This window comes from Ranitomeya variabilis, chromosome 6 (assembly GCF_051348905.1).
Source record: "Ranitomeya variabilis isolate aRanVar5 chromosome 6, aRanVar5.hap1, whole genome shotgun sequence".
Lineage (NCBI taxonomy): Eukaryota > Metazoa > Chordata > Amphibia > Anura > Dendrobatidae > Ranitomeya > Ranitomeya variabilis.
Genome location: NC_135237.1, coordinates 399,715,783 through 399,734,130, shown reverse-complemented (window position 1 = coordinate 399,734,130; position 18,348 = coordinate 399,715,783). Strand labels below are relative to the sequence as shown.

Below are 18,348 nucleotides of genomic sequence, written 5' to 3'. Positions count from 1 at the left end.
CTTGAAGCTTATGAGTGGCTTGCACCGTGCAGTGAACCCTCTGTATTTACTTTCATGCAGTCTTCTCTTTATGGTAGATTTGGATATTGATACGCCGACCTCCTGGAGAGTGTTGTTCACTTGGTTGGCTGTTGTGAAGGGGTTTCTCTTCACCATGGAGATTATTCTGTGATCATCCCCCACTGTTGTCTTCCGTGGGCGCTCAGGTCTTTTTGCATTGATGAGTTCACCAGTGCTTTCTTTCTTTCTCAGGATGCACCAAACTGTTGATTTTGCCACTCCTAATATTGTAGCAATTTCTCGGATGTTTTTTTTCTTCTGTTTTCGCAGCTTAAGGATGGCTTGTTTCACCTGCATGGAGAGCTCCTTTGACCGCATGTTTACTTCACAGCAAAACCTTCCAAATGCAAACACCACACCTCAAATCAACTCCAGACCTTTTATCTGCTTAATTTAGAATGGCATAACGAAGGGACTGCCCACACCTGTCCATGAAATAGCCTTGGAGTCAATTGTCCAATTACTTTTGGTCCCTTTAAAAACAGGGTGGCACATGTTAAGGAGCTGAAACTCCTAAACCCTTCATCCAATTTTAATGTGGATACCCTCAAATGAAAGCTGAAAGTCTGAACTTCAACTGCATCTGAATTGTTTTGCTTAAAATTCATTGTGGTAATGTCTATAACCAAAATTAGAAAAATGTTGTCTCTGTCCAAATATATATGGACCTAACTGTATATACACACACATATATATATAATGTGTATATATGTGTGCGTGTGTGTATAAGTATATATATAGAGACAGAGATATATAGATGTGTGTGTGTGTATATATATATATATATATATATATATATATATATATATATATATATCTTATTTTTTTTTTCCGCATTAGAATAAATGTTCCCAGATGACTGCAAGCTTGTCTTACAGGGGTTGTTCTGGTTCATACATTACGTTTCTGATAGGTGCTGTTCCCATGGCTGGTACCTGCATACATTTTGATTGGGCTCTGTCACGCACCCCTTCATTTGTATGGTAGATGTGAAAATTGCATTGAGCATTTGGTCATCAATGTATGGAATACCCATGCAAATGTAGGGAACCCTCATCCATTGACTACTAGTCACATATCCTATATATACACTAATGCAAGAGTTAACAATCTGCAGTGCTCCAGCTGTTGTGGTACTACAACTCCCAGCAAGCTCATATAGCCTGTGACTCAACAGTTGGCGCTCCCGGATTATTGATCGCTGCATGAACATATAAGCCATATTCCACAACTTCTGATGTGATGCCTGACTGGGTTAATGCACCCTTTCCTGACCCATCAGTAGGAATAGGTGCTAATCCTCATGTGATGTAGAAAGCTCGCAGCAAACCTGTGTCTGTCTTTTCCCCTCTTTTGTTACCTGCCTATTCAGCAGTTCCTTTACAGATGATCATGTTACATTATCTTCATATGAGGGCTGCTTTGTTGGAGCAATTGCTGGGGGATATCAATGTCTGTGGTTACAATGTAGCATGTACATGGTGTTTCATGTGGGGGACGCTTGCTGTTCGCATTTGCTGTGACGATTCAGTATCTCCTACGTGTTTAGCTTTATAGAAGTCTGGGCGATCATGGACCTTCCTGATGGAGACGGTCGGGGCTGTAATCATATGTAATTAGACCCCTGTGTGCCAATTGTCGACTTTTCTATTGTTTCTTCGTCCGTCTTCCTTTGGTGGCAGCATGGAGCCAGGGCTGTGCGCAAAGTCCCCTCTGAATACTGAATGAACTGTATTGAATATACTTGGCTTTTCTGCATAGAAATAACCATTACTCTAAGGTAACGGAACACGTTCCTAATTTCCATGTTATGTATTGTAGGAGGTTCTATCTGAGAAGTTGAGGAGTCCAGACACCACCTTTGACATTTGCAGCTGTCAGTTTGTGTATCATTACTCCTTTGAGACCTATGAGCAGGCTGACATGATGCTGAGAAATGCTTGTGAGCGACTCTGTCCCGGAGGCTATTTCATCGGCACAACTCCAGATGGCTTTGAGCTGGTGTAAGTGTTTTTGATCCTTTTTTATTGCTACTTAAACTGTCCAGGAAAATGAGCTGTCGGTTTCTTTATGCTGTCAAGCCCTGGTAAACAGGCATCCTGGTGACAGCTCTAGCGAGGAGTGTTGATGGCAAATAATAAGTTCTGATTATTAACACTTGGCAAGTAAAGAACGGGGAAAGATGAGCGCACTAATGAGATCAGGAATAATGAACTGCTGCTAATGACTGTCATAATAAAAATGATTAGAACATAACTGCACTGTGCTGCCCCGTTCTTCACCAGTTATTAGTGAACTGCTTCTGCAGCTGTTCCCTTGTATGCTTTCAGTACGTACATGTTGGTGGGATCACCCTGCGGATAGGTCAGTAAAGGGTTATGGATTGTGCACAGTAACCTACAGTGTCAGGTTGGCGCCATTATACTGATTCCAATGATACCTTGGGTGATGAAATCTGTCTTGTGGTTGTTGTGTAATCTCTATTTTCAGTTTTGAGTTAATGATATGCTCATGCTCCCGGGCGGCCTTCCCCCTATTTTACTTACTGAATATTATAGGTTTTGAAGAAGCTGAAAAAAAAATCACATTCAGCAGACAGACGCCTGTGCTGTAGCATGATCACATCTATGATGTCTAATTTCCGATAGATGCTACTGTGCAGGTGCCGCCGACGCCATCTTGGTGGAGACAATTTTCTTTTAGCAAGATGGCACCTGCCTGCTCAATGTGATTTTTTTTTTTTCTTTCAAAACTTATTATATTCATTATGTAAACTAGGGGGGTAGGTCACTGAGGGATCATGGAGCTATCATAAGCTATACACATGAATATGTAAGCAGGGCACCACATGAAGACCCCCCCACAGGCCGCCCTGGAGCACGGGAATCTCATGAAGTCAAAACTAAAAATAAAGATTAAACAACAACCACAAGACGGATTTCATCATCCAATGTATCATTTTATTCAGTACAACGGCGCTGACCTGACACTGTCTGTAGGTGACGGAGAACAATCCTGCTGACAGGTTCCCTTTAAAGATTTTGGTTGTTACATATTGTAGTTGCCACATTAAATAAATGCTTTTCTGTCTTTTTTCCAGGAAACGCCTTGAAGCTTCTGATACCAATTCATTTGGGAACGATGTATACAGTGTAACTTTTCAAGACAAAGGGAATTACCCATTATTTGGATGCAAATATGACTTTAAGTTAGAAGGTGTGGTTAATGTCCCCGAGTTTCTGGTGTACTTTCCTGTGCTCGTAGAGTAAGTGTGGATTTATCTCTTTCCTCCATACATTTATCGTGAAGTGGTGTATAATCTCTATATACAGTCATGAGAAAAACTAAGTACAGTGTTGTGTATTTTCCACTTGTGAATAATCTTCTTGTACAATGATGGACTCCAAATTGGAAATGGTATAACTAGTGATGAGCAAGCATGCTTGTCTGCTAATAGGGTCTTCGGCGTGCTCGAATACTATGTTTATGTCACCGTGGCTGCATGTCTCGTCTAACAAGCAGGTAATCCCTGCATGTGTTGTAGCTGTTGAACTACCGTGAGACTTGCAGCCACGGGAACTCTTACATGGTACTACAGCACTCCGAAAATACTCTTCTCACACTCAAGCATGCTCAGATAACATCTTATCCAAGCACGGTCGTTTATCACTAGTGTTAATGAACGAGGTACAGATCCTTATGAGCTTGGGGGGGGGGGGGAGACTAACATGAACTTGTATGATTCCCCCCTTCCTTATTATTCAGAAGGGGATGGAGAGGGCTTTTTCTTGCCAGGAGAGGAAAGAGAACGTTGCCATTTGCAACTCTACTTCTGTTCATTTTTCTCTTTATTGACTCCATGATTCAGCTGTTCAAAACTTTTTTTGTTTCTTAATATTTTGGTAAGAAAACTTTGTGATAAAAGAAAACCTTTTCCTACACAACGTTTTATTTGATCAAATAAAAACCTACACATAATTGGTTACTCCTCATCAAAATTTTAGTATAACTGTTAAAACTTAAACGCTGATTTTTTGCCTTTTTTTTTTTTTACATTAGTCAAGGGTGAAGAACGCTCCACTTAATAATTTAATCCATCAGTGTTTTTTTTTTCCAAATCTGCAGTATTTCAATTTTTTGTGTTTTTACAGTGTTTTTCGCCCACTCAAATAAATGAGAAAAACAGAAGTAAAAATGCTTTAAAAAAGTGCTTATTTTACGCAATGTTTTTACTGCTAACACTGTTTTTTGTGCATAAAAATCTGCTCTAAATACTCAAGGTGTACACATACATTTAGCGGGTTATATGGAATTTTCACCCATTATCTAAGTTTATCCTGATTTTGTCATTTTCATATTCAAATGCTTTAAACCTTTTTAGAAAATTGACTTTCTATAAAAGTGCAATATATTATCGTTTTTGCAGAAATCCATTAAGTCATTGGTTCACGTTATTATTATGTTATTTTTTAGAAAAATGTTCCCAGAATGTCAGAGATTGACCTGAAAATATGATTGTAGTTTTGCGTCTGTCCACAAGGTGTCGCTGTGCTTATTCCAAAGTTTTATTTCTTTGTTTAGGGCCGAAAATTGAAACCAGGGTCATGATGGATTAGAGGGTAGAGAGCGTGGGCGGAACTAACACATCTACTTATTTTGCAGAATGGCCAAGAAATATAAAATGAAATTAATTTACAAGAGAACGTTTAAAGAATTTTTTGAAGAGAAGGTCAAAAATGATGAACAGAAAATGTTGCTGAGAAAAATGCTGGCTTTGGAGGTAATTTGTTACGGTGACTAAGGAAACTGTTGTCTGTCATATTCTGTGTGATGTTAGATTTGTAAAGTAAAATGTGAAAAACTCAGGGGTACATTCACATGAAAGCCCCAGGAATATTCACTGAAGAAGAAAATCTTCCTCATTAATTTCCACGTTTCTGCTTGCCAAGAAAAGGCAAGCCCTGGCCATAATCTGCATATTTGCTGCTGCAGACAATTAATTATGAAGGCATTGGCGTTACCCATGTAAATGCGATTTAATGACTATAACCCGAGTATACCGTAATTACATTGATTCTTACGGATGCAAATACACACACTGCATCAATTTGTAATTTTTTTTTTCAATAAACCATTTAAAACTTCTCCAAAGGTATTCATTAATATTCCTCTGTGTGCACACTGTCATTGGCTTGAACAGCAGTTTGTTCACCTTAAAGGGAATCTATCAGCAGATTGTTGCTGCCCCGTTTGAGAGCAGCATGATGTAGAGGCAGAGGGCCAGATTCTAGTTATGTCACTTTTTGGGTGTCTTTGTAGTGACACGCCATTTCACCGAATCAACAGTATAGGGCCTAGCTGCACCCTGCAAAAGGTGGAAAATGGGCACTAATGAAAGCTGAAAAGGATGTATAGAATGCAGAAGGTATTGGTAGATATTTTGGCTAAAATATGCATCCCCTCTCTTGGAAGAGGTAGCAAAAACCTGGTGACAGATTAGTGTTCTCACTTCTAGATTCCTCTTCTACATTCTACATTGGCGTTTACGATACAGTCACCCAATTTGAAGGCTACAGAAGAACATCAATTCTGGTTTTAGCTTCTCGGGCTTTTGTTAGTTACTTGTATAAGAAACTGACTTGTTCCATGTCTGCCAACATGTTTTTCTCTGAATTAATATCATTGTTAGTCCCTGTACAGCGCTCTCCTCCGTGTTCACAGGGATTACTGTCCGTTCTAGGCTGAGGTTTGGTTTAATGACCTGGTGTTACAGGAGGTGCTGTAAATGGTGAGCGGTTACTCTGCAGGTTTTATTCATTTATTAATTATGCATTGCTCATATAGCGCCATCATATTCCACTGCGCTTTACATACATTATAATTTTGTCATTAAATTTTGCTTCATTCTTGTTGGAAGGAACAGCCACACTGGTCTAAGATTTTTAGTTTTCCCTTCCCCAATGACGGCACACCTGAGAGAGGGGATCCGCCCAGCCAGGACAGGAAACCCTACTGAAAATAAAAGGGCGGTACCTCTCTGTCGCTTCAGTTGGGTTTCCTGTCCTGACAGGGACCCTCGTGCTGAACACGGCGGTGATTCCACTCACCCAGGTCCCGTCCCGGCGTGGAAGAGCAGGCAGCGCCTGTGCGTCGGTGTTCGGGAGCCTGGAAGCACCGTCCGCAGGGACCCCGGGGTCTCTGCGTCCGAGCGGGCGTTGGTGCAGCACGGTCGGACCCGGCTCCTTCCGTGGCTGCCACGCCGCCCTCCTCCCTCTGCCGGCATCCAGGTGCGCAGGCCGCTTCCGGGTCGCCCGTCTGACGTCACGCGCAAGGCACGCTGGGAATGGGCGTGCCCGCGTGACCTCGGGGGCGGGAGCCGGATCCAAGATGGCGGCGCCCATGAAGAAACGCCGGCCGGTGGAAAAAGGACTCCGGCGGCGCGGCAGAGGAGGGGCGGGGCCACCATTGAGCACCGGAGGAGGCGGGGAGTGCAGTGGTCCCCCATAAATGGGTGTCTGACCACAGAAGACGCGCTCATGTCCAAAAACTTCAGCATGGAAGTGGGACAACCAGAGCAGCAGCAGCCGCCGCCATCACAGCAGCAACAGCAGCGTCAGGAGCTCTCGCCAGATGCCTTGCCGAGCCACCAGCACAGGAGCAGTTGCTCAAGTGGTAGGAGCAGCAGCCGTCCTGTCCGGCAAGACTCTTCAGCGTCCAGAAGGGACACTGCACGTGCATCTGTCCAGCCTCCAAAACCGGTACCCTTGACTGACGGCGGTGGTGAGTGACCTTCGTGAATGTCACCCTTATGGTAACAGGGTCCATTTTTTCTGTTTGATCACTAGGACCCGAGGAAATCTAGCGGCAAAACAAAGAACCGCGAATGTGCCCTTTGTAAAGCCCCGCTTGCAGTTCAGTGGCAGAAGGACCTCTGCTCTGACTGCATTCAAAAAACCATACATGATGAGACTCCTAATTTCGCCACTAGCCTCAAGGCCATAATTCAGGCAGAAATTAAAAACTCCCTAAAACTGGCCCTTAAAAAATCAGGGAGGAAGAGCCGTAAAGTGTCTACGGATTCGGAGGCCTCTCAGAAACAGGAGAGTCAGAAATCTCCCTCTGCCTCCTCCGCCTCTATCCAGTCCTCCGATTCCTCCTCAGATAGTGATACAGGAGGTCGCCCGTGTTTCCCAACTGAGGATGTAGAAAAATTAGTCAAAGCAGTCAGATCTGCAATGGGACTTAAAGAGGAAAAGACACCTAGGTCACTTGAGGATGTCATGTTTGGCGGTTTAGAGGAAAAAAGAAAACGGACATTTCCGGTCAATGCAAAAATTAAAGCTTTGATCGAAAAAGAATGGAAAAAACCCGAAAAAATTGGTACCTTACCTTCTTCATCTAAAAGGAGATATCCTTTTGAAGAAAAAGACTCCGAATCCTGGGAGAAAATCCCTAAGATTGATGGTGCGGTAGCCAAGTCCCTGAAAAAATCATCCCTTCCTTTAGAAGATTCAGGGATCCTAAAAGATCCACTGGACAAAAAAGCAGATGGGTTTTTGAGGCACATCTGGGAAGCAGCGGCAGAGGGCTTGAAACCGGCTATAGCTGGAACATGTACAGCTCGCGCTCTTATGGTCTGGTTACAGCAGATAGAAGACCAGCTAAGGGATAAAGTCCCTAGGAATGACATTCTTGCAAATATATCCCTAGTTCAAGGCGCAGCAGCATTTCTGGCAGATTCCTCTGTGGACTCCGCGAGATTAACAGCTAGAGCAGCGGGCCTGTCCAATGCGGCCAGAAGAGCCCTATGGCTTAAGGGTTGTCCGGGAGATTTGCCATCCAAACATAGGCTATGTTCCATCCCATGTGACGGTCAACTCCTCTTTGGGAAAAAGTTAGAGGAGATTTTGGAACAGGCAGGAGACAAAAAGAAAGCCTTTCCAACCTTCCCGAAAGATCCGAAAAAACTCTTTTTTTCGGAGGAGATTTAACAGAGGCCGACCTCCAGGAGATAGGAGAAATTGGGACTTCAAAGATAAAAGGAAATCAGGCTATATGTTCAAAGGGCCCTCTACATCAGCCAAAAAGTCCCCCCAATGACATTACATCAGAGGTTGGAGGAAGGCTCTCCCTCTTCTATCCAGCCTGGATAAACATCTCCCCGAGCATCTGGGTTTTAAATATCATAAAAGAAGGCCTAAAAATAAAATTTATCCGTCCACCCAGGCACAATTTCGTAATAACTCCCCGGAGGAAAGCCTGGCAGGAACAATTAGCTCTAGAAACGGAAGTCCTCGGACTGATTCAAAAGAATGTCTTGCAAGAAATCCCGGTTCAGGAGTTGGGAAGAGGGTTTTACTCCCCCCTCTTTCTAATACAAAAACCCGATGGCTCTTGGAGGACCATAATCAACCTAAGAAAACTCAACCTTTCAATAGACAATCACTCCTTCAAGATGGAGTCCATCAACACAACCACAAAACTTCTGTTTCCTCACTGCTTCATGGCAGTAATAGACTTAAAGGACGCATATTACCATATTCCAATACATCACAAATACTGGAGATACTTGAGAGTGGCACTCTACATACAGAACCAAGTGAAACATTACCAATACACAGCCCTTCCATTCGGCCTATCTACTGCTCCCAGGGTCTTCACCAAGGTGATGGCAGAGATAATGTCATATCTCCGTTCTCGGAATATTGTAATTGTCCCATACTTGGACGATTTTCTTGTGATAGGGAAGACAGAGGCCGATTGCTCCCATCAGATAACGACAGTAATATCAACTCTAACAGAACTCGGTTGGTTAATAAATGTCCCAAGTCGAAGTTAGTTCCTATAAAGGTACAATCCTTCCTGGGCCTGATACTAGATTCAGAACGTCAACTCTGCCTCCTCCCGGAGAACAAAGTAACCAAAATAATCAATTTGACCACTGCAGCCATACATCAACCAGCAATGACCCTAAGGAAAGCAATGTCCCTACTAGGCTCGTTAACGTCCTGCATTCCAGCGGTAGGATGGGCACAATTCCACCTGAGACAACTGCAGTGGGAAGTTCTGTCAGCCCAAAGACTGTTAAGAGGGCATTTGGAAGGAAGTCTATGTCTTCCTCAGGATGTAAGAAATTCCTTAAAGTGGTGGACCATAGAGGAACATCTCACTATGGGAGTCCAATGGCAGAAACCGGTCGAGGATGTAATCACGACCGACGCAAGCAACATAGGTTGGGGAGCTCACTTAAGATCCCATTCAATTCAAGGAACTTGGTCCCCCCAAAAAAAGAGCTATGCCTCAAACGTAAAAGAACTATTGGCAGTAGTAAAGTCCTTGAAACATTTTCTTCCCCGGCTCCAGGGCCGCCATGCTCGAGTCATGACGGATAATCGAGCAGTAGTGGCCTATATCAATCACCGGGGGGGGACGAGGTCTTGGAACCTCATGGAGGTGTCAAACTCACTATTTCATTGGGCAGAACAACACCTATCTTCCCTAACAGCTCTACACATAAGAGGGGTAGAAAACTTTCAGGCAGACTTTGAGTCGCAGAGTTCTGAGACAAGGGGAATGGTCCCTGAATCCCGAGATATTCCAACAAATAATACAGGCCTGGGGTACACCAGAGATAGACTTGTTTGCCACCTCACGCAACAAAAAAGTGAAAAAATTTTGCTCACTGAACCCAAACGAACATCCTTTCGCAGTAGATGCCCTACTAATACCGTGGAAATTCTCTCTGGCTTACGCATTTCCCCCAATAGTGATGATTCCAACAGTAGTCCGGAAAATCAGAGAGGACCGAGCAAAAATAATACTCATAGCTCCATTCTGGCCAAGAAGACCATGGTTCTCCCTTCTAAGGCAGATGTCGTTAACAGACCCATGGATTCTGCCAGATGTGCCGGACTTGTTAACCCAGGGACCAGTGACCCACTCTCAGGTGAAGGGCTTCCATCTGGCAGCCTGGCTTTTGAGAGGGCGCTACTAAGCCGCCAAGGTTTCTCACCAGGGTTAGTCTCCACCCTATTAAAAAGCAGAAAGCCTATAACGTCTAGAATCTACGGTAGGACCTGGAAGAAATTTTTAGATTTCTTAGGGGAGCCGTTAGGGGATGTAGCTCCAGTGGGTCCCATCCTAGAATTTCTACAAGCAGGCTTGCAGCTAGGGTTAGCAACTAGCACCCTTAAGGTTCAAGTTTCAGCCTTAGGGGCCCTATATAATTGCAACCTAGCATCTAATAGATGGGTTTCACGATTTATAAAATCCTGTGGCAGGTCTAGACCAGTTATTATTCCCAAAATCCCTCCTTGGGATCTAAATCTAGTCTTGGAGGCTTTAACCAAAGATCCTTTTGAGCCTTTACAGAAATTATCACCTAAATTACTCACCCTGAAAACGGTCCTGCTGGTAGCCCTAACATCGGCCCGTAGAGTAGGTGATTTACAAGCTCTATCAATATGCCCGCCTTACACTCAGGTTTTTGATGACAGAATAATCTTAAGACCAGATCCAGCGTATCTCCCCAAAGTAGTCCAAAAATTTCATAGGAGTCAGGAGATCACATTACCATCATTTTGTAATAATCCTAAAAATCCGGGTGAACTAAAGTTCCATATGCTAGATGTGAGGAGATCCATGTTACAATATATAACCATGACTAGTCAGTGGAGGAAAGATCAAACCCTATTTGTAGCCTTTCAAGGTAGTAAAAAGGGATGTGGGGTAGCTAAAAGTACCATTGCTAGATGGATCAGGGAGGCCATTAGTCTGTCCTATTCTGCAAGTGGCACTCCGGTTCCTGACGGCATCAAGGCTCACTCCACCAGAGCTGTGGCTACCTCCTGGGCAGAGAAAGCTGAGGTATCAATTGACCAAATTTGCAAGGCCGCTACCTGGTCCTCACCCTCAACTTTTTTCAAACACTACCGGCTAGACCTTTCCTCCTCTGCTGACCTAACCTTTGGTAGAAGGGTACTCCAAGCGGTGGTCCCTCCCTAAGGGTTTTTCTTTCTACAAAAGTCTCTCAGGTGTGCCGTCATGGGGGAAGGGAAAACACCAAGGTTACTTACGGGTAGCCGGTTTTTCCGGAACCCATGACGGCACCCGTATATTCCCCCCCTTTTTTCACCTTTTCGGTGTGCACTATCGTTTTGGGTGTTTTTAGTTAATATAATGTGGTGTTGGATTGCCATGTGTACTAACCAGGGGGGCCTCTCATGCTCTGAAAATCAACTGAAGCGACAGAGAGGTACCGCCCTTTTATTTTCAGTAGGGTTTCCTGTCCTGGCTGGGCGGATCCCCTCTCTCAGGTGTGCCGTCATGGGTTCCGGAAAAACCGGCTACCCGTAAGTAACCTTGGTGTTTTTTTATGAAGTGGTAAAAAAAAAAATATAGTCTTCCTTCAGCATGGTTTAGGAGTAGTGATGAGCGAGTATACTCGTTACTCGAGATTTCTCGAGCATGCTCGGGGGTCCTCAGAGTATTTTTTTTAGTGCTCGGAGATTTAGTTTTCATTGCCGCAGCTGAATGATTTACATCTGTTAGCCAGCATAAGTACATGTGGGGGTTGCCTGGTTGCTAGGGAACCCCCACATGTAATCAAGCTGGCTAAGAGATGTAAATCATTCAGCTGCGGCGATGAAAACTAAATCTCCGAGCACTAAAAAATACTCGGAGGACCCCCGAGCGTGCTTGAGAAATGAGTATATTCGCTCATCACTAGTTAGGATATGTCCAAATGGGGATTGTACTCTGTGGATTGGAAATCGAAGAGGTGAAACTGCTGGCTCCCACCACGTCCACCATTAACGGGGTGCCAACTCCATATGTGCCCACCAGACATCTGCACATATGATAGATGTCAGATAGGGTTTTTAAATGTTGTGTGCTGTTCAAATAAATCATACAAGCCGGCACTGGAAATGGACATTGTTTTCATGCATGGCTGAAATCTTTTTAATTTTATTCCTTTCTACTAATTGTAAGCGTAGTTGGGAATTGGATATGTCTCCCCTGAACTATACAAAGGAACACTCGTAGAACAAAAGAATTTATCTGGCAAGTACCCCCTGGTGACCCTGTAAGTTAGAGTCCGAAAACGGAGGGTCCGAAAACTGATCTTGAATAGTTGAGTTTGTGACTTGCCATTTGTTTCTGGTGGTGTTGTAATGCATTGGTTTATAGGGTATATATCTTTTCTAGGTGGTGCTTGCAAGAAAAATTCTTTATGAGAGCTAGTTTGCATAGTTTTCTCCCATGGAGCATTGCCAGTAAGGTGTAATATTCGCCTGGTCTCCACATATAGAACCAGTACAATCTCTAAACTATACATAAAGGAAGCGATTTATTAAGCTGTGTCTTGGAAAAAGGGCGCGTGAAAGACATTCTAAAACGTGCCAAGTTTAATTAAACAATGCAACCAAAATCGGACGTGCATAGCAAATTATATTTCATTGCTTCTGCTTTCCTACAATTTTGTGCATCCTTATGTGATAGATACAAGCTTCTAGGATTAGGAATAACACAATGGCATGTCTCCTTCTTATTTCAGCAATATCCTCCTGCTCCTAACTCCAGTTTAGTTTCAAATGATGAAGCGGATTATGAACATGTTAGAATTGTAAAGGAAAGTGGCAATGCCAAGCTGCCACTGGTAGGTATTTTTTTTCTTATTCTTCTAAAGAATAGAGACACCCCACACTCTATAACGGTGTCTATAACATTTTTTTTTTCTTTTTTAAGGGTACATTAAGCAAATCTGAATGGGATGCTACAAGTAAGTTGTTTTTATTTTCATTAATTGTAACTGTGTCTTGGACGAGAATAACATTATATTTCTATAACCCCTTAACCTGTGACGTACATTTTAATTATAGGTCACTGCGGCGTGTGTGTAGTAGGCGTAGGAGCTGAGCCAGGGTAGGACTGGGGTCCACATGGGGAATTGACACTACAGCTATATGCAAATATCTGTTAGCCGTTAACCCCGATATAGTGGAGCGTGGACTATAAAACACAGGAGGCTCCTGCACACAGGGTCGGACTGGGGTGTCTGGGGCCCACAGGGGAAATTGACCCTAGAGGCCCACCCTACAGCTATCTGCAAATATCTGTTAGCTGGTATCCCTGATATACTGGAGGATCGACTGTAAAACACTGGGGGCTCCTGCTCATCTATTCTGCGCTATCATAACTGGGATGTACAGTTATGGTAGTTTGCAGTACAGGTGTTCTTTGATGAAAACAAGTGATCACTGAGCCACGGATTAGGACGGTGATAACTTATTGATCGATGGAATGCGACCATTGGAAACCGCACCTATCGGAAATTTGGGGAACTTTTATCCCTGACAGGACACTTATCACCATTTTAGAATGGAGCAGCAGGTGGAATGTCTGACCGCATCTCCATTCATCCTATTTGGGGGCTTCCAGGAAAAGCCAAGTGCAGCCCCTTAGGAAATGAATGGATCAGTGGTCGAGTTGCACATGCCGCTCCATACTAATGGGGATAAAAGTTCACATTCTGCAATATCAGTGCAGGTTCCACCAATCTATAATGTATCACTTATTCTTTGGCCACGTTCACACGTTCAGTATTTGGTCAGTATTTTACATCAGTATTTGTAAGGCAATACCAGAAGTGGAATAATCAGAGGAGATGTATTGTAGAAACTTGTCACCACTTCTGAATTTATCACCTACTCCTGGTTTTGGCTTACAAATACTGATGTAAAATACTGACCAAATACTGAACGTGTGAACATGACGTTAAGGTGATTACTTGTTTTCACCGTAGAACCCCTGTAAGTGCATATTTGCTACTGTGTAATAGTCACAGCACAGGGAGGGGTTTAACGTCCATGTATTTAATCTCTATTGGAAATCAAGAATCTTCTCCTTATTGAAATCAGAGAGAGCAAGTGCCCTCCATACACAACACAATCCCCTATACCAAGACCAATAATACCACATATAAGGAACACACTGTGACCAGACTACATATTATCACCACACAGTGACCAAATAATACCACGTATAAGGAATAAATATCGCCACACTGTGGCCTGATCACATATTACCACCACATAGTGACTGAATAATACCATATACAAGTAACAAATACCCCCACACCGTGACCAGACTACATATTATCATCACAAAGTGACTGAATAATACCACATACAGGGGATTAACAGCCAAATCATGACCAGACCACATAGTGGCTAAGTAATACCATATACAAGAGAGAAATGCCACTATACCTTGACCATATCACATATCAAAACCACATAATACTGCAATACTGATTATTAATGAAACCCACAATGCTAATAACACTAATATTACCACTAGTAACATTATACATAGGAGCTCTGTACACAGTGTACAGTATATAGTGTCAGTGTACAGATAATTCACTGAGTCACCAGTGACATCTGTAGTTGAAGTCCCTCATCTTCATCCAGTGCAGACCACCCTCACTTCTTCCAGCCAGGACTGGCCTCTGCAAAATATAAGACACAGTTCTCTCTGGCTGATCGCTTCCAGAGCACATTCCTCTACACAGTAACAGGACCCCCTTTTTATTCTCCCCCATGGAAGACCGTATCCTCAAAGCTAAATTTAAAAATTTAATTGCAGCAGTAATAATGTCCCGTAATTGGCCCGTACAGTAACTATGTCCCCACTTGCCACCATAACCAATAATGTATGTTCCTCATCCTAACCCCCATACAGTAATTGTCACCCCTTTATTAAGGTGCCAGATCCAGGGCCCCTTTTATTTAGAGTCCCCATCCTGGACCCCAGTGTCAGCCCCTATGATGTTCAGTACATCCACTGAGGGGGCAAGTGGGGTTCTTCTCACCTTGCTGTGCTCCCCGGCGTTGTCTTATGGCTTCATATTTGGGGTGGTCGTTAAAATGTCCGCTGGCTGCAGCTGTGACAGGGCGCTCTGCTCTGTGACAGGTCGTGCGCTGACGTCACGTAGGAGTAACATTGAAAGGCCAGTGGCAGGAGTCAGCATGCAGATGCTGATGACAGTTACGTTAAATGGCTGCCAGCCTATCACGCTGACTCCTACCAGGGGCCTTTTAATGTTACTCCTATGTGACGTCAGCACGCTGCCTGTCACTGCTGCAGCCCGCTTTCATCTTGAAGTGCGTCGTCACCAGGCCGGCTTTCGTGGGCCTTGAGCGAAAGAGTCTGTGGGCACAGATAAGAAATACAGGTATAGTACTGTTTTATGGGCACCACATAGTCTTCCATACGGTATTATGGGCACCACATAGTTGTCCATACGGTATTATGGGCTCCACATAGTCGCCCATACGGTATTATGAGCACCACATAGTTGTCCATATGGTATTATGGGCACCACATAATCTCCATACGGTATTATGGGCACCACATGGTCGTCCATACGGTATTATGGGCACTACATAGTCGTCCATATGGTATTATTGGCACCACATAGTCCACCATACGGTATTATGGGCACCACGTAGTCCTCCATACAGTAGATCATGAGCCCCATATAATGCTGCATACATGAAAAAAATAAATCAACTACCCTCTCCTGTTCCCGCCGCAGGTCCAGTATACTCAGTGTCTCTTCTGACTGCAGTGGTCAGGACAGAGAGGCTGAGCGCGCTGTGATGACGTCATCACCCTTTCTGCCCTGAGACGTCGGTTTCAGAGTCTGAGGGCTCGAGGCTCCTGCCGGGAACAAGGAGAGGGGAGAATCTGAGGGGGGTGGGCCCGATGCCAATGACTGCATCGGGCTCCACCAACTCACGGGCCCCATAGGGTGTGTTTTTTTTTTTCTTAAGGAATTGACACCACTTAGACCTCCCCCTTCCATTTCCAGTACTTTATATAGTAAAACGAATGGTGTATCTCAACACTACAACTTGTCCCACAAAAAAGCCATGTCATGACCTTGTTGATGGAATAATTGAAAAGTGACAGCTTTTGGAAGAACAGAAGGACAAAAACAAAAGAGCGAAAGCAAAAAATATCTGGGCCCTTAAAGGGTTAGGCTGGTATAAATAGGGTTTTACAGGTGCCATATTACCAGACATTATAGATTAATAAGCTTTTACAAACAATGAAAGAAATAGATGGACCCTGTAATTTCAACAAACTGCCATAAATCAAGAATTGAAGTGGAAGATAAGATACTTTGTGATAAATCAAAATATGCCTTTTTTTCTCCATTTAGGAGTTATTTTTCCTGCTTCCTGTACGTCCACACTCAGCAGGTATCAGTCACTAACTGTATGGTCTCAGCTCTGAACGTTTGTTTCTGAAACTTTTTGGCATTTAAGAAGAGAAAAACATATTTAAAAGCTTCTGGGGGCCGAGCGCATTGGTGGCCTGAATTGATATCGCTCGCTGTACTCGAATGTATGGAGAGACCTGTCAATCCAGGGCATCGGGCGGGGAGAAGCGGCTGGGGACCTGCCTGTCCGACTAGTTTCCCAAGTGTCTCTGTCCCTAGCTCCCTTTTAAGTGTGTTTAAATGTCCGAGCATTTCAGAATCAAACATGTCTGGCTGAGATCATGCAGCCAATATCTGATACATTGCTGCCCATGGACTGAGCAGCATGTATCAGCTGTTAGGTTCACTTTAACGCTGAAAACCAGTTAAAGGTGTTGACCACTTTTTTGAAAGTGCAGCTTTTCTCACAAATGGACCATCACTTCTGTCCATACAATGACTGCTGGTGGAGCAGCCTGTGACGAGATCAGTCCATCAGCCTCATCTGATAGAAAAGCTGCTGTCCTATGTGTGGTATTTTGCAGTTGTATTGCGATATGTAGATAAAGGCAATATGTAGATAAAATGAGGTTCTCTTATGAAGCCCAGTTACAGGCTGTGCTTCACAGGAGGTCCAAGCTGACAGCTATGGAATCCATCAGCATGCCTCCGGCTGCCTTGACAACCCATCGGACACCTGCAGTTGAGTCATGGGAGGCTGATGGCACACCATTGATCATTCTATTTAAATAGTGCCATCAGTGATTGAAAGGGGCATTTAATTGGTTAAACAGCTGAGATTGAAGTGCACTCCGAGAACTGCTATTACAAAAGGATGTCAGCTGTGTATCACTGGCAGCCTCTGCTGTGTGTGATGCAGGCTCAGCTCCTGAGCCCGCTCCGTACACGATATATACTGTACTTGTATGTCGTGTGGCAGAAGAGGTGTTACACATACATCTGTAGCTGTCCAGTATCCTATTAGAGTCTGGTAGATGTAACCTAATCAGAATCTATAAGGTTCTGTCAGCACAAGGAATACTTGCAATCTACATTTCATAATTACTGCCTACATTTAGCTCAAGACTCTTATTTATTTTTTATTTTTTTAAAGATATTACTAAAATGACACTCTGGTATTTGGTGCACCTGCAGGTGTCATCAGAGGGATTCATTTTTATTTTCGATATGAATATTTGTGACCTACATCGTATAAAACTTTTGCTACTGTATGTTCTTGCGTTTTTTCTTGTTCAGATTTTTTCTTACTCTTTGTGTTTCTTAATGTGCCTTTTTTTTTTTATCTTCCAGGTCTATATTTATTATTTGCTTTTGAAAAACAGACATGAATGAATATGCTTCCAAGAATTCAATTGGATTTTCTTTTTTTAATGTTATGTTATTAATTTTGGTAGTTTCTGCTTATGTATATCATGTTTGGCTCATATATTTGTTCACAGCAAAGTGTCAGATGCAGAAACTTGTCTGCGACAGGCTGGAGTGTAAATATGAAAATATGACCATGGGATTTTTCCTTCTTCCAGGGGTACTCCTTTCTGTTGGGGGATGGATGGGAAAGGTCTTGCATGCAGAGTGTATTTTTTTAACTTGGGTGTGCAACAATTATTCAATGTCTCCTGTTTTCTGTTGTGGTTATACATTTACAGACTGGAACAATTAAAATAGAAAGTATATTTCTCATTTTAATCCTTTTTCTTCACACCTCCAGTAAAAGCTACAATGAAAGACTTTGCAGTTTTGGTATTCACTTCTTTGGTGCACTTCAGATTAACTGTTACATTATAGGGGAGCTCCATATTCGGAGCTTTATCAATTTGCCCCACAGCCAAGGATTTATGCGGTCCGAGGCACAGTGGTTCCACAACCACGTCCGTGACATATGTAACACTGAAATGTATCACAGACCACGTAATGGTATATGGATGAGTGCAAAACCAGAAAAATACAGGTAATTTAGTAATCCCCTTCAATTGTCTACTACTTCTTCTCCTTACTTG

At 43.3% G+C, this 18,348-nt stretch overlaps 1 protein-coding gene across 1 annotated transcript in view; it reads left to right on the top strand.

The window, feature by feature from the left end:
- Positions 1-18,079, top strand: part of RNMT (RNA guanine-7 methyltransferase) — a 59,390-nt gene extending 41,311 nt beyond the window's left edge. The window contains exons 6-11 of the mRNA XM_077270129.1: positions 1,882-2,063; positions 3,161-3,325; positions 4,723-4,840; positions 12,617-12,718; positions 12,808-12,841; positions 17,642-18,079. Coding sequence (XP_077126244.1) covers positions 1,882-2,063; positions 3,161-3,325; positions 4,723-4,840; positions 12,617-12,718; positions 12,808-12,841; positions 17,642-17,679 — 639 coding nt within the window. The 3' untranslated portion in view covers positions 17,680-18,079. The remainder of the gene's footprint in view (positions 1-1,881; positions 2,064-3,160; positions 3,326-4,722; positions 4,841-12,616; positions 12,719-12,807; positions 12,842-17,641) is intronic.
- The last annotated feature ends 269 nt before the right edge of the window (positions 18,080-18,348 follow it).